The following is a 24,476-nucleotide window of genomic DNA, read 5'->3' on the forward strand; positions in this document are numbered from 1 at the left end:
AGATTGAAGTAGAGGCCATCTATTCCAATTTTCTGTAGGACTTTGAACATGAATGAGTGTTGGACTTTGTCAAAAGCCTTTTCTACATCAATGGAGATGATCATGTGGTTTTTAATTTTTACTCTATTGGCATAGTGTATTACATTGATAGATTTTCGAATATTGAACCATCCTTGCATCCCTGGGATGAATCCTACCTGGTCAATACTCAGGTATCTTGAAGAGAGAGCCAGGAAATGATAAAACAGCAAAAGTAGTAGCATATAGGTCCCTCCGAGCCCAACTCCAATGGCAGGATGTGGGAGAATCAGGCAAGAAAACGCTGAGGTTGCTCTGGAATAGCTCAGTCTTACGCACTTGGAAGGTTCATTGGTTTCAAAGCTCGCGAGAGTGCCACTTCTGACTGCCAGTGGGATTCATAGCGCCAATGATGTTGCTTCATTGTCCTAGCAGACAATGGGTTTGACCACAGGACCTTGATGAGATGGTGCTGCCTGTGCTGTTTTGCCCAAGGAGGTAGGCAGTGTGCTCAGTGAAAGGTCAGGAGAGCTGGTGTAGGTGACAACAGAGCCTCCACCGATGCCTCATTGTGGGCCACTTGGACTCCTTACTCTCTCTGGACCTTAGTCTCATTATCTACAAACGGCAGCAAAATTATGTGTCTTAGTCACTGCTCAGGGGCTTTGGAGAATCAAAACAAAGTACTGTAATGCTTGGAAAGTTATTGGAAAGTTTTGCAGACTTCAGCATTCCATATTACTGTGAGGTCTCAGAATTTTTTAGAGATGCTTGATTCTAATAATAGTTTTCTGTTCCCGAGAAGTAAATCCTAGTTCACTGGGTTCTAAGGTGAGAGCTCTTTTACTTGCATAGTGGGTGACCTTGGGTAAGTTACTTAACCCTCCATATTTCAGTACCGCTAAGTGGAAATAGTAGTTTCACCATTATCACCCAGGTTCTGGAGAATGAATGAGATGCCTGCCCATATGCTATGGTAATTCCTCCTGGGACCTCAGGGTATACCAGTCCTGGGTCACTGGCAGCTAAAAAGGGGCCTTATCTCTCTGCCACTGTGCACCTTTGGTAAATTGCTGCCTTCTCCATTGAGTAACTAACTCTTCATGCTTCAGGGACATAACACAGATAGCCTTGGAAGGATGGTGTTAGGAGCCACTGCTCACTCAGTAAATGGCTTGGACTGACCAGGGGCTCCCTCTGTGTGATACACCATAAGAATAAGAGGAAAGCATTGCTTGGTGGGAAATTTTTCAGCTAGTAGACAGAGTGGCAGGTAAATCCTAAGCATAGTAGGACACCAGAAGCGATGTCCACTTTGTAACTCTTAACCATAACTGGTGACTCTCCCCTCCTGTCCTGTTCTCTCCTCCATCTTTCCTTCCTCCTTCCCTTTCTCCCTCTGTCCTTCCTTTGTTCTCCTTTCCTCACTCCCTTCTTTAAGTCTCTTCCTCCTTCCACTCTTTTTTTCTGCAGACATTTATTGGCTTTCTCCTGTAGCTATCACAGTGCCAGATACCTGAGATGTACAGGTAACTGTGCCCCCTGGGGACTTTCAGTCTTGTAGGACAATAAACCTGACCCACAAACCATTCCCTGATACTAGATAATTCACATACTTCTGAAATTTTGACAAGGGCTTCATGAATGCGGCCTTTACTGTATGTTGGTTCAGTTAAAAAAAATCCAAAATTATGAGCTAGGGAGGGACGTCAGGAATAAATAAGATAAAATTAAGTCCCAGCTAGCATATCCATAGTTAGATTACTTACTAGACTTGGTAATATGGTATTTCAAAAAATGTACACAGAAATCCTTAAAAAATGAGAGAAGAGGTGTGTGTAGGACAGAAGAGTGTAGAGCTCTGTTAGACCAGCCCATGCTCCTCCACCACCTTACCCTTTCAGCTTCCCCAACCCCTGGGCTACCCCAATTATTCCTAGGCCTACATGCTTGGATGTGCTGAAACAGCAGAGATGTAACTCACTTTTGCTGCCAGATTTGGGATTTAAACTATTCTTCCAATCCCATTACCAATGTCATAACCTTTCTATTTCTCCCTGAAACTTTTTCAGGTGTTACCTAGGGTGCATGTATTACCCAGTGACATGTCTGTGCTAACTCTGAAAAAAGGACACATGGAAGTAATAAAGATCATGTAAGCACTGACAGGTAGAGCAACTAGCCAAGCAGTGATCCTTGGCAATAACAGCACTACTTGGGACATGCTGGCTGAAAGTCCCGTGCTTTGGCTTTGACTGGCCTGATTTGAATCCTTGTTTCAACTTGTCCCTTGCAGGTGACCTTAGTTTATTTTTCCACTGAAGTCCTCATTTTCTCAGCAGACATGGGACAGTATTGGTTAAAAAAAAATCTATCTGCCATTTGTGGCAGTGCACACCTGTAATCTCAGCTACCTAGGAGGCTGAAGCAGGAGGATTATAAGTTGGAGGACAGCCCGGGCAAGTAGCAAGACCCTCTCTCAAAGTAAAATTTAAAAAAAGAGCCATATGTGTATCTCAATGCCCCCTGGTCAATTCTCAGGACTGAAAACAAGACAAAATAAAACAAGATAAAACAAAGCACATCTTTCTAACAGGCATAAAAATCCAACAAGATGATGTAGATAAAGCACTGATACACAAGGACCAGCATCTTTCAAGTCTGACTAGTGTCAGCACGTCATATTATGATTAATTGTCATGTTATGAGCTGGCAGTGGCTGAGTGGGTACAGAACAGGGAGGGTAGGCCAGGGCAAAAATGGTGAAAATTACTGATTCTCCAGATCTCTTGTCAGCCCTCTTAATATCCTGGCCACTATTTATGTGCTGTCTTGAGTTAGGGGAAGCCAGACTTCTATTTGGGATGGAAGCTGCAGCTTCTTTCCTGTAACTCCTAAGTGGGCTGCACAGATATGGGGATAAGAATTGGTCAAAACTGAGAGCTAAGAACCAAAATCTTAACTCATTCCAGGACTAAGAAATCTTCTGAGGCTCAGGATCAGAGCAGCTGGAAGTGAGTTCTTAGACTGAGTTGTCCTTTTACTGAAGCCCAGGTTGGGTTGGGGCTGTTTCTTGGCCTTCGGTAAGGCCAGAGTAGATTCCAGGGACTGAGGGAGGACCTGGGATGTTCCAGAGAGAACAGGATGCTCTGTGCCTCACTGTGATTATGATCAGAGTCCAAGACTCACTCACAGTGAACTGCTTACAGGATAAAACTTTGCCTTTGGATAGAACACAATACTACATGCTGCGAGGCCTCAGGAAAGAGCAGGGGTAGCTATTTTATTCACAGACAATCTGAACTTCAAACCAAGAATGATCAAACAAGATAAAAAAAAAGTCACTATGTACTGGTTAGGGAAAAGTTCAAGAGGAAGAGATAACAGTCATAAGTATGTGTGCACCAAAGATGAGACCACCCAACTATATAAGACAAATTTCAAAGGACATGAAAAATCTAATAACCAATATTTTAGTTTTATGTTAAGACCTTAACATTTTACAGTCTGGGCTGGTGAGATGGCTCAGTAGTCTAAAGCGCCTACTCAGAACAAGCTCAGCAAAGCACAGGGACCGCGGTTCAATCCCCCAGCACCACATGCCAGGCTGCCCCGCCCCCTGCTGGGCTGAGCTGGCCACACACACACACACACACACAATAAATAAATGTTAAAAAATAAATAAATAAAACATTCTACAGTCTCAATAAGATAGGTCAAGCAGACAAAAACTTAGCAAAGAAGTAGCAGAACTGAACCAGACCTTTGAAGAAATGGACTTAATGGACATATACAGAGTGCTCCACCCAACAGCATCTGAATACATATTCTTTTCAGCTGCACACAGGACATTTTCTAAAACAGACCATATACTAGTCCATAGATCATGCTTAAGTATATGTAAGAAAATAGAAATTATTCATTGCATATTATCTGACCTCAGTGCAATGAAACTGGAAATTAACGACAAAAGAAACCACAAAAACATGCCTTCGATGTGTGGAAATTAAATAATACCCTCCTCAGCAACCAGTGGGTTACAGATGAAATTAAAGAAGAAATTAAATAATATCTACAATCCAACAAAAATTCAAACACAACTTGAATTTGTGGGATGCAATGAAAGCAGTTCTCAGAGGGAAATTAATAGCGATGAGCTCATACATTAGGCAAACTGAGTGAGAACAAACAAATACCCTAATGCTGCATGTCAGGTTTCTAGAAAAAAGAAGAGCAAGCCAAGCCCAAAGCCCAAAAATGGGAGGAAATTATAAAGATTAGAGCAAAAATCAATGCAGTTGAAACAAAGAACACAATACAAAGAATTAATGAATCCAAAAGCTGGTTCTTCAAAAAATTAAATAAAGTTGATAAGCCCCTAGCCAACCTCCTTAAAAAGAGGAACAAAAACTCAAATTCAAGTAGTAAGGAATGAAAAGGGAGAAATTACTACAGATCCAGTGGAAATTCAGAAATAATCAAGAGCTACTTGGAAAATTTTTTTTTTCTACTTTGAAAATATTTACTCTCACAGGATCAAAGATACAGAAGAAGTGGAGAGGTTCCTAGATATGTACAAATTGCCTAATCTGAATCAAGAAGATATAAAAACTCTGAATAACAAAATATTAACCAATGAAATTGAAAATGTAGTAAAAAAGAAAATCCCAGGTCCCAATGGATTCACAGCTGAATTCTACAAGAAATTTAGAGCATATTTAAACCCAGTACTCCTCAAACTCTTCAATGAAATTGAAAAGGAAGCAATACTCCTGGAACATCATTCCTGGAGGCAACAATTATAGTGATAGTGAAACCAGAGAAAGATACAAACAAACAAGGGAATTACAGTCCAATCTTCCTCATGGCTATAGATACAAAAATACTTAATAAAATATTAGCAAATAGAATGCAGCAAATCATCAAGAAGATTGTACACCATGATCAGGTAGGATTCATTCCATGGATGTAAGAATGGTTCAACATATGCAAATCTATAAATGTAATACACTATATCAATAGAACCAAAACCAAAAACCACATGCTCATCTCAATTGAGGCAGAAAAGGCTTTTGACAAAGTCCAACACCCATTCATGATCAAAGCCCTATAGAAAATTAGAATAAATGGTCTATACCTTAACCTGATAAAAGCCATCTAAGACAAACCAACATCCAACATAATTCTAAATGGAGAACAACTGAAAACTTTCACTCTCAAATCAGGTACAAGGCAAGGATGTCCTCTCTCACCACTTGTATTCAATATTGTTCAGTAATTATTAGCTAGAGCTATTAGACAAGAAAGAGGAATAAAAGGAATAAGAATAGGTAACGAAGATGTTAAACTATCAGTATTTGCAGATGACATGATACTTTGCTTGGGAGATCCAAAAAACTCCTCCATGAAGCACCTAGAATTAATCAACAAATTCAGTAGCATAGCAGGAAACAAAGTCATTACCCAAGAATCAATAGCATTTCTTTACACAGATAACAAATTCACTGAGAGAGAAATTGGAGAACAGTACTCTTCACAATATCATCAAAACAAATGAAATACTTAGGAATTAATTTAACAAAGGAAGTAAGAGATCTATAGAATGAAAATTATAACCCTCTTTTAAAAAAAGAGATTGAAGAGAATTTCAGAAAATGGAAAGATATTCCTTGCTTCTGTATAGAAAGAAGCAACGCTGTGAAAATGGCCGTATCCCCAAAATTGTTATGCAGATTTAAAGCAATCCCAATCAAAATACCATCAACATACCTCCCAGATCTATAGAAAACATTCTTAAAGTTTATTTGGAACCAGAAAAGACTTAGAGTAGCAAAGGCAATCTTGGGCAGGAAAGGCAAGGCAGGAGGATTATAATCTCTGACTCAAAATTATACTACTAAACTACTGTGATAAGATCAGCATGGTACTGGTGAAAAAGCATACCTGAGGATCAAGGCAATAGATTAGAAGATGCAAATACAACCACAGATATACACTCAGCTATCTTGTCTTCGACAAAGGGGCCAAACATGTTCAGTGGAAGAAACATAGCTTCTGTAACAAATGGTGCTTGGAGAACTGGCTCTCCACATGCTGAAAACTAAAACTAGACCTGGGTCTATTGCCATGCACTAAACTAAAGTCAAAACGGAATAAAGATCTAAACATTAAAACAGAAATACTAAATCTCCTGGAAGAGAAAGGAGGAAATCTTGAAGACATAGGAGTAGGCAGATAGTTCATAAACAAAATCCAAACTGCATGAGAAATACTGCAAAGAATCAATAACTGGGATCTCATCTTATTGAGAAAGTTCTGCATGTCAAAAGTACTGCCAACCAAGTGAAAAGACAACCTACAAATTGGGAAAAATCATAACCAACAATCACTCAGACAAAGGATTTCTACCTAAATTATAAAAAAACTAAAGAAAATTTGGCCCCCCAAATTTAAAGACCCAATCCAAAAATGGACATGTAAGATGAATGCATATGTCTCAGTAGAAGAAATACAAGTGGCAAATAAATACATGAAACAATGTTCCACAGCACTGCCCATTAAAAATGCAAATTAGATCAACATTTAGTTACCATCTCACCCAAGAAAGAATAGCTATCATAAAGAAATCAACTAATAGTGAATGGTGAGGCCTTGGGGACAAAATAACACTTATCCACTGCTGGTGGGAAGGTAGACTGGTACAACCACTATAGAAATCAGTGTGGAGACTCCTCAAAAAACTAGGAGTAGAAATCTCATACAATCCAGCTATTCCACTTTTGGGTATTTTCTCAGAAGAACTGAAAACATCGTACCATAATGATATACATGCACCCATGTTTATAGCAGCACAATTTATTATAGCCATATCTTGGAAGCAACTAAAATACCCATCACTTGAGGAATGGATGAAAAAGTTGTGTTATTTTTATACAATGGAGTACTACTCAGCTATAAAGAAAGACAAACTTTAAGTCTTTATAGGTAAGTGGACGCAACTAAAGGTTATACTCATAAGCAAAATAAATCAGATCCACAGGTGCAAATATCATGTTGTCTTCCTAGTATAAGAACCTGAAAGAATAAATAAAGCCTGAAAGCTATATATGATATAGTAAAATGGAAAGGAACTAAAGGATTAAACAAGGAAGATGAGAGAAAAGAGAAAAGATAGGAAAAAAGACAGGAGGAAAAAATATGCAAGTATATATACAGGATAGCTGAGATGATTATACTCATAATTTCTCAGTTTTTTTTAAATAGCAGTTAATGTTTAGAATTTTCATCTTGACTAACTCTGTATGCTGGTATCTGTGATCTGAGCCACTACATTGAGGACAGCAATGTGTAATACAAGACCCATGGTTGAATGCCTTTCATCTTGTTCTTCTAAATGTGTATCATTTTTAATGTCTTACCAATTATTATACTCTACTTAAAATACATTTTTAAACAATCAAGGAAAAAATAACCTTTGCCTTTGGGAGGAAAATCAGCATAATAATCACACTTGCAGAGAGCATAATACTTTGGTATACCATGACCCATTATTTTCATTGGGCTTTAAAAGTTGATTCCTGATATTTCATTGCCCATAACTGGTCAATATTTATTGACTTCAGTTTTAGCCTATTACCCTTCTAGAACTGTGATGGGCTGGAACAGAAATGTTAGATGCTGAGCTTTGACCTGCTTAAAAAAAAAAGCACACCAGAGTCCACACTGGCTGATTGCTGTGTTTCTCTCTCCACCTCCTTTCTCCCTGTATATTTTGAAATCCTTAGAAACTTACCTTTTACTCACAGAGTTTGCTCAGAAAAAAATGGGAATATATGTTCATGACGTCCTGTGGTTCTTTTTGGGAAAAAGGAGAGATTCTAGGGATGTTCCTTTTTGGAAGTGTATTACTGAAGGTTATATATCTGGCAAGTAAAAATATAAAACTGGGAAAGGCTTCTGTTTATTTTCCAGATCCACAGTCGGCTTTTCTCATCCAGCAAAGATCACTCTGCCTGGGAGAGCAATGACAGTCATTTGAATGCAGGTAAAGAAGCGGGCCTGGGCCTGGTGGTGTCGGTCCCCTCGTCTGTCTCTGTCTCTGTCTCTCCCTCTTCCTACCCTTCCTTTGTCTTTACTTTTATTAATAATGAAATGTACTTTGGGGCCGAGTGTCCCCTAACTATGAGATGCTAACTCAGTGGCTCGGGCAAGATTTGAAGCTGATTAGAATTTCTAAAAACTCTGGCTTCCATGTCAGCAATCTATGAAAAAAAATAATGCAAGAGGAGTATTGGTTGCCTCAGGTGGTGCCTTTGGAACCTGTGGTGACCACAGATAGCGGAGTGCCAGGCCGGGCCAGCGCCAAGCGAGTGGGATTCCGTCAGCAATGAGCAATGGAACAAATATGCAATGTTCTCAGAGGGGAGGGGGTGCAATTTAAATAAAAGACTGGTTGCTCTGCATGCATAAATCATTTTTTATGAAGCTTCAATTCGTAGCCACTAAACTGTAAAAAACAGTAGGTGAGATGGTTACAGTTCATAGCTTTTATTAAGTTTGTTAACATAAATTATGTGGAAACAATCTCCCACCTCCTTCATGTTAGAAATTATATGGATTTAGGTCAAATGTTCTGATGCTACTGTACTAATACTACTAGGTTAATAGAATATTCAGTTCTGAGACTGGCAAAACTAAATGGTAACAGAATTTTGAATGTAGTAAATTTTGGTTTTAATCATCATTTTAATTTTAATTCCTAAGTATGGCAGATGAGTTTTTTGCTGCAGGTGTGTGTGTGTGTGTGTGTGTGTGTGTGTGTGTGTGTGCATGCATGTGCGTGTGCGTGTGCATGTGTGTGTGTATACACACATTGATAGCTTCTCTTTTTATTACCTGCTGCACTCTTGTGCCAAAGATATCAGTGACCTGCATTTCTTTCCATAACTGACATAGTCAACCTAAGACAAAAATATTATTTGAAAGATCCCTTTGTATTTGATCCTCTCAGGAACCCCCCAAAGCATGGTTCATAGCTTATTCTTTAACAGCAGCAGATTATAGTTTGAACCCTCTGTAAGCCTTGCCCAGAAGTTGCCTCTGGTCAGACTGTGACTACAGTGATGGACGCTTCAGATTAAACAGCAAAGGCAGGCCCAGTAAGCACGTCTGGCTACCTGCATCCTGCAGGGACCTTGAGGACTCTGAGAAGAGTGATATCTTGTCCTTTGGATAGGCACCATGGCTGTAAGAGCAACCAGACCTGGAGACTCCAGTGTGAACTACGTTCTCTTTTATCCTAGGACTTGGTCAGCTCAAGATGGGTTTCAGCAGGCACTTCCTTGCTGCAAACTGTTCCCGAGGTGCTGAGGGTTCTAGTGAGTTAGGGACCAAGTATATGCTGACTTGAGGCTGAGGATTAATGGTGCAGGCCACAGAAAATGTACAATCAGTTCTGGGAGGAGGACATGTCTCCTGGCTTCATTTTTTTGCTTTTTAAATCTGCCAGTGCTCATTATGGGAGAACAGCAAAGCCAGTCTTGAGTGCTGGGTATGTGGGTGTATGGAAAGGACTCATATCTGCATGGACACCAGGCTTTCTTGTGGGATTTGTTATCCACACAGATAAAATGGTCAGAAAACTCTTAGATGGTGGTGAGCCAAAATAAATAAGCTGCATTATTTATTTTTAATCTGTATTTACCAAGTTGACAACAAGGGAATTTTAAGTGTTTGTAAATTGCTAGAATACCTGATTTAATCCAAGTTGTAGGAAAGCAACTCTGTTATGATATTCCAGGAAAATGATATGGGGTTAGCCACGGCAGTAACTACAGTTGCTAGAACTACTAGAGCACTAGGAAATTACCCAGTTACATACAGGTCGTTCAAAAGGTCTTCTGGGATAGTTAGTGCTACAGAACCATGGGATGGGAAACTCGGGGTGCAGGGAAGATGCTGGAGGGAGGATGCTGTTTTTGTGGGGTTTTGACACTCGGTGTGAGAGGCTATTGAGACATCTGCCTGAGGTGTCCAGGAAACAGGGGGGAGTTTGGTGTTCACTCTGAGAGAGAGGACAGGATTGTAGTCTTGATGGAACCCTCATGCACAGCTGAGAGAGCTTCCAAGCTTGGAGTTGCAAAGCCTGAAGGAGTCCACACCTACTGAATTGGAAGAGGAATGCCATTCTGGGAATCATGAACCAGGGATCGGGGTGACTTTGTTTGTAAATTGAGGTATCTATGCACCGGTGTAGACTTGCCATCCATTAGATTTATCTTGGGTTAGCCTTTTCCAGATCCTCATTTCCCTGTTCTTCCTGATACAGTGGCGGCTTAGAAGTCTCCTATCTCCGTGGGGCCACTGTCAGGGTCGAGGTCACAGGTGGCAGCCTGTGCCGCTGACGCTGGATCAATGAAGCAGGGCCTGGGTACAAACAGGGTACAGAGTGCTCAGGCAGGAAGTGTGAAGCAAATGCTCTTTCCGGACTTTTATTTCTGAAAGCAACTATTCAATGCCTCAGTCATTGGAAATTCCAGGCTGAGAAGAGTGGGAAGCTGATTTCTTATGGTTAAATTGTCCTCTTGGCAAGGCCTTTGAAATCTGTTGGCTTGCATAAAATTTCAGTTTGCCATGATTAATAGGATCTGAACACTAAGGGAGAAAAAATGTAGGAAAGATGTCTATTTCTACTCAAACTCACATCTGTTTTCAAAATCAGAGGAAGGTAGGAAGTCCTTTTCAAATTCCAATTTTACATATTATAAAACGATTCCATCTGTCACTTCCACATCACTGTGCTACCTGACTTCAGCTGAGCACACTTGGTATAAGGATTGGGATCATGGGGAGCCAGGTGCCTGGTTAGGGCCACTGCTACGGAGACCAGCTAGGGAAGGTGTAAGCAAAGGAAGTTGATGTGGCAGTCACTTGAAAGTTTTCATTAGTAATTTTCTTGGCTTAGGAAGGAAGGTGGAATGGCAAAAAATTTTCTCCTTTCTGGTCAATGGAGCTGTACCTTTACAACTGGAAAGTTTTTAAAGAGTGGTTCTTTGGTGGATGAGAGGAATTATGAAATTATATTTCACTTAAAACCTAAGGATAACTGTTCTTTTATTCCAGATTTTTATAAGAGCAGTAATTTGCTGTTTTCATTTGATTATTATTGAGTCAGTTACTTTTTCCAGTGGAACACACTCACTGGGTCCTGCTTTGTGGGATTGTTGTTTTATTTTCTTTGAAATTGAAGAAATTGAACACCTACCTGGACATGAGTGGTAGTTGTTTTTCTCCCCAAGAATATTTAAATATCTAGTTTCTCTATGACAAAGAACTAGAATGTATCTTGCATGTGTCTATTGGCTTTCCCCTCCAACCTGGATTTATGAAGGCTCTAGTTGCCAAAGTTCAAATATATATTATATAAAATTTTGATCATTTCTTTTTTCTGATTCCTTTTCATAGATTCCTCCCTGGCCACAGGGATAATTCATCTGTGAAGCAATCTACACAATGGAACTTCTCTAATCAAAAATGCTATCAGGCTGGGGAGACAGCATGGTGGTCTAAACACCTGCCTCCCAAGCACAAGGACCTAAGTTCAATTCCCAGTATCACAGGCTGAGCTGGCCCTGGAACCTGGGTGTACAGTGCTGGTCCTAGAACCCCAGCACACCATGCCAGCCACCGAAATAGGGCATGATGGCACATGTAACCCCAGCTGGGCTGGTTGAGACAGGAGAATCACTATGAGTTTGATCTGTGTAGCGAGACCCTGTACCAAATAAGTGAATTAATTAATGATGTTTTTAAAAATTATGTCAATCTCAGTAGACAAAGGATAAGCTCCTCAGCATAGCCCAGTGCCCTTTACATGGCCCCTCATTTGTCTTCCTGGGCTTCTATTTTCATTGTCTGGCGGCACCCACACTTACCACCTGCCATCTCATTCCCTGCCCAGGGGTTCCTCTACCCAGTATCACTGTTAGGTACGCTGTTGCTAAAACCACTCTTTTCCCAAAAGCTTCCTGATTCAACCTGCCCCACCCATCTTGCCCTCTGAGGGCATTTTGTCTCACATTTATGGTCCTTTCAGCCTGTCCTAGTTTGCCTGGCTGACTTATCACTCTGCCCTTCAGGGCTATGGGCTTTGGGGAAAGGGACCTTGTTTCCTTTGTCACAATGTCTCCAAATTGGAAGACTGAGCCATAGAAGTTGGTCCATAGATTGAGCAGTGTGATTTCTATGAAGCAGCTGTACAAATCCATTTCTATGTCAGGAGATTCACTTGACTCCCCGACCAGCCCTTAGAGAGGAGATGAACGGATTTGTGTGACAACAGTCCTCAGCTTGATAGGGACAATATCTGCTCTTGGGTTTCTCTGAGTACTTTGTGTGCGTTAGTAACAGGCTCCTGACCTATGAGTCAGCCTCCTTTGTGAAGAGGGACAGAGGCTTCCCCTCAGCGGCCACTTTGGTTCTGATAATGATATCCTCTGCCCTGTGTCCACTTGTTTGGCACAGTGGGTGAAGCTTGGAGGCAAGCCCCATTTTTCTGACCACTAGAGAATAAAACACATTTACTCTTTTTTCCTGCAGAAGACATAAAAAGACACATATGTGTTTATTGAACCTACTTGAGTAGTTCATTAGTGGGAGGAAAATGACCAAGCAGCTCTTGTTCCCAGGGCTATGTGATAGTCCTGCCTGTTTTCTCCTGAAAAGCCTTGCGTTACGTCCCCTCCTGAGTTCTGCTTAGTGGCTGTCTGCCTCTTAAACCTCAGTTTTGCTGTTATAATTTATAAATAGTCAAGTGAGAAACTCTTTTCTCTGCCATCTGAGTTTTCACCTCTAGCTACGTCTCTGCCCATCACTTGGACATAATTTAATTTAAAAATAATTGGTAAAATTGGGTGCTACTCAAAAAGCTTAGCTGAAGATTCCATCCATGTTGTTTTTTGTCAGAAAGAAGTGTACCCAGCCAGATCTCATGTTTTCTGTCAGAGGCAGGGAGGCTCATTTGTGCCCTGGGTGTGCCAAAGGCATTGGCCATAGCATGGCACCCAGATCTGGGCAAGCCAGACAATGGGGAAAACACAAGGGGCTTCCAAGAGGACCACTGACTTAGTCTTACAAGGGTAAAATGAGAAGTGCTGCCTGTAATTTCAATTCACCGTCCCTAAATTATGAGCCTTTCTGCTTTAACATGAATGCTGGGATGGGCATGTTGGCACATGGGTATCGTAGCAGGTCTGAGAGAGAGCTATTGAGCACTATGTCTTTCTGGAGCACCCATCAGGGAAATATCAACCAGGAAGTCTCAGTGCAAAGGCTGAGCAAGCTGCCCATGCCACACAGCATGGCAACAAGATCCTTCTGGATTTACAGAGTAAACACAATGGCTTTGCTTAGCAGAAGTCCTTAACTGTGGTGTGAATCCGAGTTATCCATAAAATTCAAAGTAGAAGTTGTTTTACAAGTCCCACATGGATCTGTAGCATCAGAGTCTAAAGGTGTGGAGCCCCAGAGGCTACCATGAGGATCCCAGTCAAAACCACCACTAGGGGACCAGGGAGATAGCTCAGTGGAGTAAGTGCTTGCTTACAAGGTCCTGAGTTGGATCCCTGGTACCACGGGGAAAAAGAAAGTCAACACTAGGGGGCATTGGCATATTGCTGTGTGTTTAAGAAAGAAAGGGTACAATATTTTCCCAAATGATTGCCATTCTTTTATCTCTAAGAGTTACCCACCATCATGTTCTTTTCTGAAAAGATGTCTCTACTCATTGTTGAGAGAATTCCTGCCCTAGAATTACAGGGTGGCCATGTGCAGTACCCAACACTGGCAGATGAGTTTGTCAGCAGCTTAGCACTCATATACCCTTAGCCCCTGGAAGGGCCCCAATGCTGTGCAAAACAATGTGGGGTAGCATTTGGGAACAAAGGGAGCAGGGGGGCTGTGGGAGGCAGGCCTTGGAGTAAGAAGAGGGTGGGTATATTTGCTTCCTGCAGGAGGATGTGGTTGGCTTGTTTGAATAATTCCAAAGGCTGGCAGGGAAGCAGGTTTGCTCCTCAGGGACAAGTAGGAACTGTACCTATCCTTGGGATAAGGAGGATTGTTTGGCTGGGGGAGTTAATCTGAAGGAACACTGTGAGCAGGAGGACATGTGGTAAGGCCAGTCAGGGCCTTCCTAGTTCTCCCAGATGCCAAGGCGCATCAATATTGGACCTTAAGTTTTGGTCTTACTGCAGGAGGGCCTGGCAAGGAGAAAGCAGAGATGTGGAGGATGGGCAGAAGGAGATGGGCTGGGGCCAGGAAGTGCCACCCATCCTGGGGCAGAGAAGACCTGGGAAGGATTTAGACCAAGCTCCCAGGGACTGGTGAAAGCGGAGCATGAGCACCTGACGGCCAGAGGCCAGCATCAGTGTCAGCGATGTGCAGCCTGGGTACGGGCCTCAGCATCGTCAGCATGCCTGGAAATGCAGCGGGGAGCGTTAGGGCAAGAAGTGGGTCCCAAACAGGCCCTTGGCTTACGACACCCCACCCAGACTCTTGACGGCCCAGCATAGATAAAGGATCCTAGGATAGTCAGGAACACGTTCCCAAAGCAGGGTAGAGTCTGGGCCTAAGCCATGGTGAGATGACCAACGATCACTGACCTGGAACACCTGCCTCCTCTCTAAGCGCAGGATTGCTGTTCTGTCTCAGAGTGGAACCACTCTACATGCGGTTAGCCAAGCTGGAAACTTTGGAGTCTTTCTGCCTCTGCCAGGCTCCCATGTGCAAACCATGACCAAGCCCTCCTCATTCACCTTCCGGCTGTCTCTGGGATCCATCCCTGCCAGGTCGGGCTGGACTCCCACTGAGCTCCCTCGGCACTGTTTTCTGCTACAGCCAGAATGAGCTTCACAGGCCATGCCATACCTCCTTTGCTGTTTGCATTACAGTCATGTTTTATTTTTATTTTATTTTATTTTTTTCAAATTCAACGGTTAGGCTCACTGTTGACTTTCTGGGGATATTTGACATGGTTCTCGTCATTTGGTTTTGGTCTGAATCGTGGGGAGAATTGTTGCGAACTGAGGTACAGCCTATACTGGCAGTCGTGTGACTACTGCCTAACTCCAGAACAGTCTTTAGGTGTAACCTGTACCCATTACCCAGAAGCAACCCAATCTGGCTCCCACACAGGAACCTTTGCGACCAGGGACTTGCCTGTTTTACATAGATACCCCCTCGCAGCTGTGCATTTCTGTAGGCCTCTCCTGGCTTGCCGGTGGGGATGGAGGCAAGAAAGCCAGGGAGAGTCAGCACTGTCACAAGGACACTAGCCCCACCGCAGGAGGCCCCAGCCTTCTGCCTATTGTTCCTAGATCAGACACCCCGAGGGGCTGGCTCTAGGCACAAACTGGGGTTGAGGCTTCACATGTACCCGGGAGGCATAAAATCCAGCTCCCAGAAAGAACCACACAATCCCGGGCCTTTGTAGCTACCTTGCCCTGCTCAGCGAGCGTCTGACCTTCAAGACCTTTAAGCTCCTTGCGGTGGAGCCCACGTGATCCTCTCGCCAGCTGTGGACAGCTGGTTTGTTTCCACGTTGGGGCTGCTGAGGAAGCCAGAACCAGGGAACCCTGCCCTTCTGGGTACGCCCAGGCCCTACAACCCCAGGACTGGGCACGGAATGCACCGGGGCTGGTGCGAAAGAAAGCCGTGGAGCCTGTATAAGAGAGGACGCAGGGCCAGCCCGAGCCACCGCCCGACCTCTGCACCCCACGTGGTGCTCTGGCGACTCTGCGGTCACAGCTTCCCGCGGGTCGGGCAGCTTCAGAAGTCCTATGGAATGACCTCTGACATTTAAAGTCAGACTTGCGAAATGTACTCAATTGTTGTGCTGAGCCTTGATTTTTGATAAAGCAGGAGACGCAGCAGCCAATAAGATCAGTTCACGAGTTTTTTAGTCATGTTTTTATTTACGTGTGATGAAGATCTGCTCCCCTGTCCCAACCGTGAGTTCCAGGAAGGATGGTGAGACTGAGTCAGTGAAGAGGCCCATGCCTCGCTGAGAGAGTTTGTAATGTGTGAGGGAGGTTGCACTTGCCAGAAATAGGGAATTAGGCCAGTGATCCAGTGCTGGCCTCCAGGGTTGGGGATAAGATTCTGGGGTGAACAAGGCCTCCTGTCCCAGTACAAACTGTACTGCCCTTTGAGCAGGTGACAAGTAAGGTCTGGCTTACCAGTCACAGATGCCATGGTTTTTGAAAGAGCCTTGGTTTCATGTCATGTGCCTACCTTAGGCACCTTGGCATTATAAAACCTTCTAGAACAGTCTCCTTGCACACTGGTATTTGATAACACCACCTCTGACCTCTGTGCCGAGAGGAATCCTGACTAATGTTTTAGACTTCAGCTGTGAAGTGTCTATTTTCCAGAAAATGCCTTGACTGTTTAGAGTGAGCCCAGGTCACAGGGGCTGGATCTCCCTAAAGCAATTTATGTTATTTTTATATTAAAGCCTTTGTTAAAATGGATTCTTACAGGAAGCCAATTTATTAGCCAGGTAAAATCAAGGGGACTTCTGGTAGAAGGAGCCCAGCAAGCACGTGGGCCCAGGTGGGCGGTCAGGGCAGTCCACTAGTGGAAACTTGTCCACAGGACCATGCCGACAGACTACTTAAAGAAAAATTGACTGCTTTCTCTTTGTACGTGGAGATTTCATATAGTTAACCTGGAGCCCCACAGAATGAGCATGTTCATGCTGTGGGCAGTCCATTTTAACCCAGAGACATCCCCGCTTCCTTATTGATCTCACTTGAGTTCCTAAATCCTGAGCCCGCTTTATTTTATGGCTCTCATGAATGTGATTATCTCAGTGCCTTAAGCCAGAGCCAATATTATGTGATATCACAGGCTCTTCAAGGGTGGAGGGCTGGCTCTCTCCTGCCAGGAATGGAGGCCAGGTGGAAATGTGCTCTGGGTTTTAACTAAAAGATGGGAGGAAGCACTAGTCTATAATAAGACAGTGCTTTTAAACTTTGCTTCCTTTTCCGGTATTAAATAGCTTTGCTTTAATGACCTTCAACCTATAGTTTCTTTTAGATTCTTCATATTAGAGCTGGCAGAAGTCCAGCTCCCCACTCAACTCTGAACGTGGCTTCTCTAATGCTTCATGTGTGCTTAAGTTTGATTTGTTCCTTTTATGGGCTTTAGGAAACAGTCTATGGGGGTGATTAGAGACTGAGACAGGTTGCCTGGGGGTGGGGTGGGAGATTAGCCAAGCCTTGTTCCTAGAGAGATTCAAAAACAGGCAGTGTTGAGGTCCAGGCTTCCCTTCTGGTGCCTGTGATGAAATTTGGAAAGGTGCATTCTAAGCATAGATCAAAACTGTGTCAAAAGATAATGCCTCTGCCTCTAAGACAAGACTGAGAGTCAGTGTAGTGGCATGGAAAACTGCAGCTCTGTCATTGTTTATTCCAACCTCGTACAACTTAATTGATCTTCAAGACTCATGGTAGTTTTGGCATTCATTTCCCTGATGATTAGTGACCAATCCTAATCATTAATATTGAAATTACTATTTCACCCTATCAGTTTCCTATGCCCCCAAATGAAGATGCCTGTAGGTGTTTATAAGTTACTCTTTTCTGTCCTGAAATAGTTTGTGTTTTCTGTTAGTAGAAGCAGTCAGGTCAGGGGGTGAAGGAGTGGAGGACAGCAGTGAGCCACTTGAAGGGAGGACAATCAGCTGGGTCACATGTAGACTGACATGAGTCTGCCGCATTAGAATCAGGCAGCTTTCCACTCGGCAACAGGGCACATGGCCAGCCCTGTGCTTACCTTGTCCCCATGCCTTCCTTCCTCCCCACCCCTGCTCCCTTGTCCCAGATGAAGTACTGCTCTACCCCCAGTTTACTTTTGAGCCTCTTGTCCCACAGTATCCCTGGTCTGGAGCACTGCAGTAGTGAATGACATCCCTGTCCTTGACCACTTTGCTTGGACCACTCCAAGAACTGGATCAAGCTCGTATCCTGGTGTATGATTTGAAGAGCAGCCGGTATCTGGTGACCTTGCTGCTCTTGTGTGCTGGCCCACCTCACACAGACTCTGGCAATCCTCTAAGGAATCATGTGGCCCTGGAATATCATGTAGCTTCTCTTCCACCCCCCTTAATGCCTCTCCAATGTTCCTGACTCACTAGGCTTTGGTTAATTGGTAGAGGGATGACAGAAATTCCAACAGAGCTTGGAGGCCACATCTTAAGAGGAAGGCTTCACATTTTAGCATGTGAAGAGGGCACATCTAGAGGGAGCTAGAGTTAGTTAGATGAGGATCCTTGTAGACCTGAAGGTATTATTTTGTTGGAGGACCCCATGGGAACTGAGGTATATAACATAGTCATGGGATTTTGTTTTTTATAGTCACAAGAACACCAAAACAAAACCACCCCTAAGACTTTGTGACTTACAGAACACTAAGAATTTCTCCATATCTTCAGGTAGGGGGTGGTCATATTGGTGGTGTTCTACACATGTGTTTAGGATTAGTAAGCTCTGCTCAACCAGTTCGTCTGAAAATGTTTCAAGCTGAAGGCTGAACTCAAGAGCAGACATAGAAACACACAAATGCATGTGTAGGACAAATCAATCAAATGGTAGAACCCTGATCTATAAATGGAAAAATGGACTTCCACCTTTTGATGTAAACAGCTGAAAGTTCACAGAAGAGTGGAGTCCCTGGGGGCATGGAGAATTGGAGCTGGTAATGCCATCCATTTGCTACACAACAGCTCCCATTTATTGGGCAAACTCTATACCCAGAAATTCACTGGACATTGACAAAGATCTGCACTATTTTCCACAAACACCCATGAGAAAGCTACATTCCCATTTGATAAGAATACTGAGATTCAGAAAAGTCCAGTAGCTTTTGAAGCTACTAAATTGTTCTACCCCAAAGTTGTGGCTGGGGCATGTTAAGTGCTCAGCTGCTACTCAGAAGTAGTCAGTAAATGGTGGCTGGCCACTGGCTTGGGAGTCTGAAGCCCAGGGACCATGTACATCACACTCATAGCAGCCTTAATGTCCCGCAGTCTTAGGGCACAATACATAGTTTTGAATGCAATACATGGCCACACATGGGATCATAGAAAGGCAGCACCTCAAGGTCAGACAGGCCCAGACTGAAGCTATTAATCACTTATGACCTGCAGGAAACTCTGGTTTAGGGGCTTGGTGAAGTAGCATCATTCTTGAAATTTCTAACCTCATCTCCATTATGAATTTTGCCAGCTTATATGGGAACCTGGGGCTGCTCTTCAAGACTTGTGGACTGGCTGAGGCATCTGAAGCCATGTAAATGAGGATAATGTCCATACCTGTGCTGTCTGCCCTTGATACTTCTGTAGTAGCTTAGGCCTCCCATCTGCAGAGGAAGTTGCGTCTGTGGCTCTTTCATAGCTGTTTCACCCTTTCTGTGCTTCTGCTTCTGCCTGCGCTCATTGGGTCTTGGTCTTCATGCTGCTTGTCCTTCATTTAAGTCCTTTGCTGTTCAAGTCTCTGCCCTCATGGAGGTCCCGTGATCTCAAGGGTCAGGAAGGGAGCAAAGAAATCAACATGCACAGAGGTGCTGAGGAAGCGAGAAATTTGGCAGGTCTGCAAGGTGATAAGGAAGCTCAAAGTGGCTTGATCTCACTGAAGAAAGGGAAAAGGTAAGAGAAAGTGACTGGAGAGATAGAAAGGATATGATGGGTCAGGCACAACCCTGAGAGTTGGGGCGGCAGTGTGAGGCTTGTTTTTTTGCAGGAGAAATGACTTACATCATCAAAATATGGAAGTTATAGGGTAAAAATTGCTCTGTGAAAAGTTCACTTGTGTGTCTTGGATGCAGAGTCATGAGACCTGGTGCCTGTATGACTTTGGGAACCCTGTTCAAGGAGAATATCAGCTAACAAGGACAAAAGTATTGAACCATCCTGGAGACTTGGAAAGGTGCCACAGAAGCAGGGCCCAAAGCTTCTACTTCCTACTTCCTGTGGAGCCCCTCCTCTCCTCTGATGTGAGTTACAGGGATGAGATTGAACGTGAATGGGAAGACTGTGAAAGGTTCATAGGCATTGTCCAGAAGAAAGAAAGTGCTGACTGGCATGGGATGCATTCAGATAGGTTGTTAGAAACTGAGCCCAAGGCTTGGTTCCAAGATTGGTTGGTTGTGGGTGGTAAGGGAAAGAGGATTTGGAGATGATATCACCTGAATGCTTTTATGTAATCCTTTTTGCTGGGCCCAAAAAGTGTTGGTTGTGATCATCATTCTAGAAATAAAGGAACTGATGCTCAGGGAGGTTTAGCAACTTGCCAGAGGTCTAAGGACAATTTAGAGTCAGGTGTGGATTGAGCCCTTGGGCTACCACTGGGGCCATGCTGTTGGTGGGGGCTTTAGAGCCCATGAGAGCTTTGCACAATCACTCAGGATGTTCACTGTTGGCTTTAGACCAGATACACCCAGGACCCATCAGGTAGACACGAGCAAAGGTTCTGTCTTTCCTTCTCTTATCCCCCTTTGGCCCTTGCTCTATGCATTTTTCCCCACTCCCAGCTTCCGCCCTCCATCCTGTTGTTTCTCAGAATCCTTACTAGACTATCTCATCCAAGGCAGTCACTTCTTTCTCCTTTGCCTCCCCACCCCAACTCCCATCATCTCATTCACAGAGTGACCACACTAGGAACACACTGTGTCCTCCTCAGTGTCTTCCGGATGTAGCCCATGACAGGGGTTCAGTGAAATTTTATTGCACAGCTTTCCACATGAAAGCAGTATGGCAGGCTGCTTAAGTGCAAGTGCTTTGCGGAGTTCAGAGCTCTTTTTTTGCTTTCTTCTTGTTAAAACAGGCCAATAATAGTCTCTGCTTCATGGGCACAATGAGAGGATTAAATGGGGGCATGCTGGCACGGGGGTGTGACATGCAGCCAGTCCCTGTTTATAGTATGTGTATTTTAAGAAGAAAGAGGGGCTGGGGAGATGGCTCAGTGGAAGAAGAGCTTCCCTGGCAAGTGCAAGGGCCTGAGTTCAATCCCCAGTTCCACCAAAAAAAAAGAGGAAAGAAACATGAACAATGTCATGTAGCTAATGTAGGATAAAACTCTGAGGTCTATTTGCACATTAAACTAGAAATTGGTGCATACAAAAGGAAGGATTCTCTGCAGTGACATCCACAGACAATCTTTGGGACCTAGAGCCACACCACTGCATTCACCTTTCCTCGCCGCTGGCCTTTAACAGACCCTGCTCTGCTTGGCTGCATCCCTGGGCACAGCTTTGTGGCCTTGGTGGCTCCTGTCTTTACTGAATACCAAGCATGTAGATGGACTTGCTAATGAGTAAGGATGTCGCAGCCAAATGGAATACAAAGCATTGACAGCCATATTATTTATAAGCCCATTTTTCTACAAATAGCTTCTCATTCCTCCTGAACATTTGTTTTTCCGATAAGTTCAACTATAATTGTAAATATGTGGAATTTAAAATTATTCTGCAAACTTTCTGCCTTTCAAGTCACTGCATAAAGTCTAGATCCCTTAAGATGACTGCATCTGTCAGGCAGCTGGAAGCTCCCTCCCCACTCGCTTTTAACACCTGCCATTTGTCTCCACACAGGCATTTCTCGACAATTGAGATGTGTCCTGCACAAGGCAAGGGCCTTATTCAAAGCTGCTGAAGGGACGGTCTCTGACCAGCTGCTTTCCCTTCATTAGAATGTATTCGTCAGTTTCTGCTCATGAGAAATCTTTGCCAGAGGGAGTTTGCCTGTGTCATCCTATTAGATAGGCTAAGCCGGCTTCTTGTTCCCTCACGAAAGATAGAATTAGCATTTAAGAAGCCGTCATCATAAAAGTTTTCACCCTTCACAATTAATGCAGGAAGAGGTCAATGATGGTAGATTAATGCTGCAGAAATCAGCCTTCATCGTTCATGAGCAGTGAGGGCCTTAAATGCCACGTTTGAAGGCTGATTCTGCCTTCCAGGCCCAGTGAGGACGTAATTGTATGGAACATGGGCTTGTGTTTGGAATCTTAATTTGTTCATTGGCAATGTCACAAGGAGTCCTTTTAAGCCCCCAGTTTCTTATAGAAGAGCTATTCAAGGGTTGCTTCAGAGGCCAGGGTGTCCCACAGGACTAAATAAATAGCTACCTGCACAGTGGTGGTGGGGTTGGTGGTGGCAGGACAAAACTAGAAGCATTTGGAAGGAACACACAAGTCATGGCTCAGACTTCACCTTTCTGCAATCCCGAAAGGTACACTCTTGCTTGTGGGGAAAGTGGGGAGTGAGTGGTATGTAGTTCAGCTCCTGTGGACCCCACAGGAGCCCCAAAAGACTGGATGAAGGTCAGATAGCCATGGTACGCTGCTAGGGCCATGGAGATGCATGAGTCTAGAGGGGTGACTGCCATGGGTTCAGAACTGTACACTTGGAAAGACCAGCTCCAAATGACTTATTGAACTGTTCTGATTGCTGAGAGGCTGAACCAATGGAACCTACCTGCACCCTGAAGACCGACTTTCAGTAAGATCAGCACCTATCCCCTGGGATCATCTCAAAATTCCAATGACAGCCAAAACTCAAGCAGAGGCCTCATTCAGAGTCCTAAATTACTTTACAAATAATTTATGAAATAGAGATATAACATCCCATCACCTAACTACGCCTTATCTTTTCTATGCATCTACATACCCACTCATCTATCTACTCATTTGTCCACCCACACACGTATCCAGTTATTTGCCAATCCAACCTGCTATTCTACTCTTTCCATTTACCCATCTACCTATCACACATCTAAAGAATGCCAACTTCAGGAAAAACCTTGAAAAAAATACATAAATAAAACACATGCTTTGGCATTTTGAACTTTCTATAGCAAATGGATATTTGACAATCCTAAGAAGATCAATGCCAAAGAGTCATTTAGATACCTCCTTACGAGGTTTGATTAGGAAGGGAAACAAACCACAGAGTTGATGAGTGCCTTTAAACTGGTGGGGCTGCAATCTAGGGATCTGCACTCATAGAAAGGGGAGCTTCTGTGCAACACCCAGAGGAAACAATCTCCATGGAAGGAACAGAGTTATGCTCCATAGATTGGGAATGATTCCACACATTTTCCCAGAGGACATGTACTATTTTTGACAAAGAGAATGAGCCAGCCTCAATATTCCAAGAAAATTGGTCTGGCACGTTGAGGAACAAACCAGGTATATTCTCTTTGACATGAAAATGGGCTCTGCTGAGCACCTGGGATTGGGATTTTCTCTACTGGGAGTGTAAGAGAAATGGAAATGCATTTCCTTGCTGTCAGCCTTCCTCTCGCTAACTTTAACTGCTAGAACGTAGAAAAGAATCAAGAGTGATTTTTCTCTGATGATGGCTCTCCCTTTATCTATGTCCCAAATGGAATGACTTCTGGACTGAAGGCATGAACCATACAAAGAGAAGTTCATTCTCTTTCAGGAGCAACAGCTTTTAGGCTTTTGTTTCAGTAAGCCAACTGTTTTTGGATTGTCTTTCATCAACATGGACCACAATAAGGGTTTCCTACTCATCCAATGGTGAAGGTGAACCATTCCTTAGAAATGAAAAGAATCAGTCATCTCCATTATTTACCAACACACGAATCATTGCTCCTAGGTGGCCAGTATGGCTTCCAAGCCTTAAGTAAATTTAGAAAGATGGCCTGTGTCATGGCTCTCGACTTATCCTCTAATTGGAAATGTGTTTGCAATCAGACAAGAATTCAGAAGTTTTGACAGCCCTGAGGAAGTTACGCTTGCACTTAAAAATCAAGGTCACATGCTCCTGGGGAAGCAGCTTTAAAGTCAGTCCTGTTTCTTTAATTGCCAGCACCGGCCTACCCAGGAAGCCTGCAGCGATCTTACCAACATAGCTCAGGTTATTGATCCGGTGATTCAATGTTTCTGCTCAAGGCGTATTTTAGCACTTTCAGCAGATCAGCATAGTAGTTCAGGGATCAATCATTATTTCTCCCCACTCATCCATTTTAATTGTGATATCAAAGAGACAGTAATCCCTTCTTAAGTTGTAAGAACATATCTCAGGGTAAGAATTTTGTCATCATTGTAATGAGCCTTTCACATGCAAGACAGGGGAGTGGGCTCATGGGTTCCTAAACTATCTCGCAGCTCTCAGCATTCTCCAGCTTAATTGAAGCTGCTATAGTCAGCAATTAATCAGCCAAGTGACTTCTTCTGTTCTCTCCTGGCCAGGACAACCATGTGGCCTGAGAGGAACTTGATTTCTGTAGGACAACAGAGGTTGAAGTCATTATAAAGGAACCAGCTCCACCCTGGAGTAGAGCAAGAAGTGGACAGAGTTGTTGAGTAAACAACCAGCTTTCTGTGAGAAGCCAATTCTGCCTCAGTGGGGAGTGGTAACTTCCCCAGGAAAAGAAA

The 24,476-nt window shown here is 43.5% G+C and overlaps 1 protein-coding gene across 4 annotated transcripts in view; it reads left to right on the forward strand.

Annotated features, from left to right (window-relative positions):
- Positions 1–24,476, forward strand: part of CUNH10orf90 (chromosome unknown C10orf90 homolog) — a 244,330-nt gene that overhangs the window by 23,279 nt on the left and 196,575 nt on the right. For all 4 annotated transcript variants that reach the window (XM_023709093.1, XM_023709095.1, XM_023709094.1 and 1 more), the window contains exon 2: positions 7,990–8,062. In XM_023709093.1, coding sequence (XP_023564861.1) covers positions 7,990–8,062 — 73 coding nt within the window. The remainder of the gene's footprint in view (positions 1–7,989; positions 8,063–24,476) is intronic.

The sequence above is a fragment of the Octodon degus genome, unplaced genomic scaffold (assembly GCF_000260255.1).
Source record: "Octodon degus isolate 3935 unplaced genomic scaffold, OctDeg1.0 scaffold00010, whole genome shotgun sequence".
In the NCBI taxonomy this organism is placed as follows: domain Eukaryota; kingdom Metazoa; phylum Chordata; class Mammalia; order Rodentia; family Octodontidae; genus Octodon; species Octodon degus.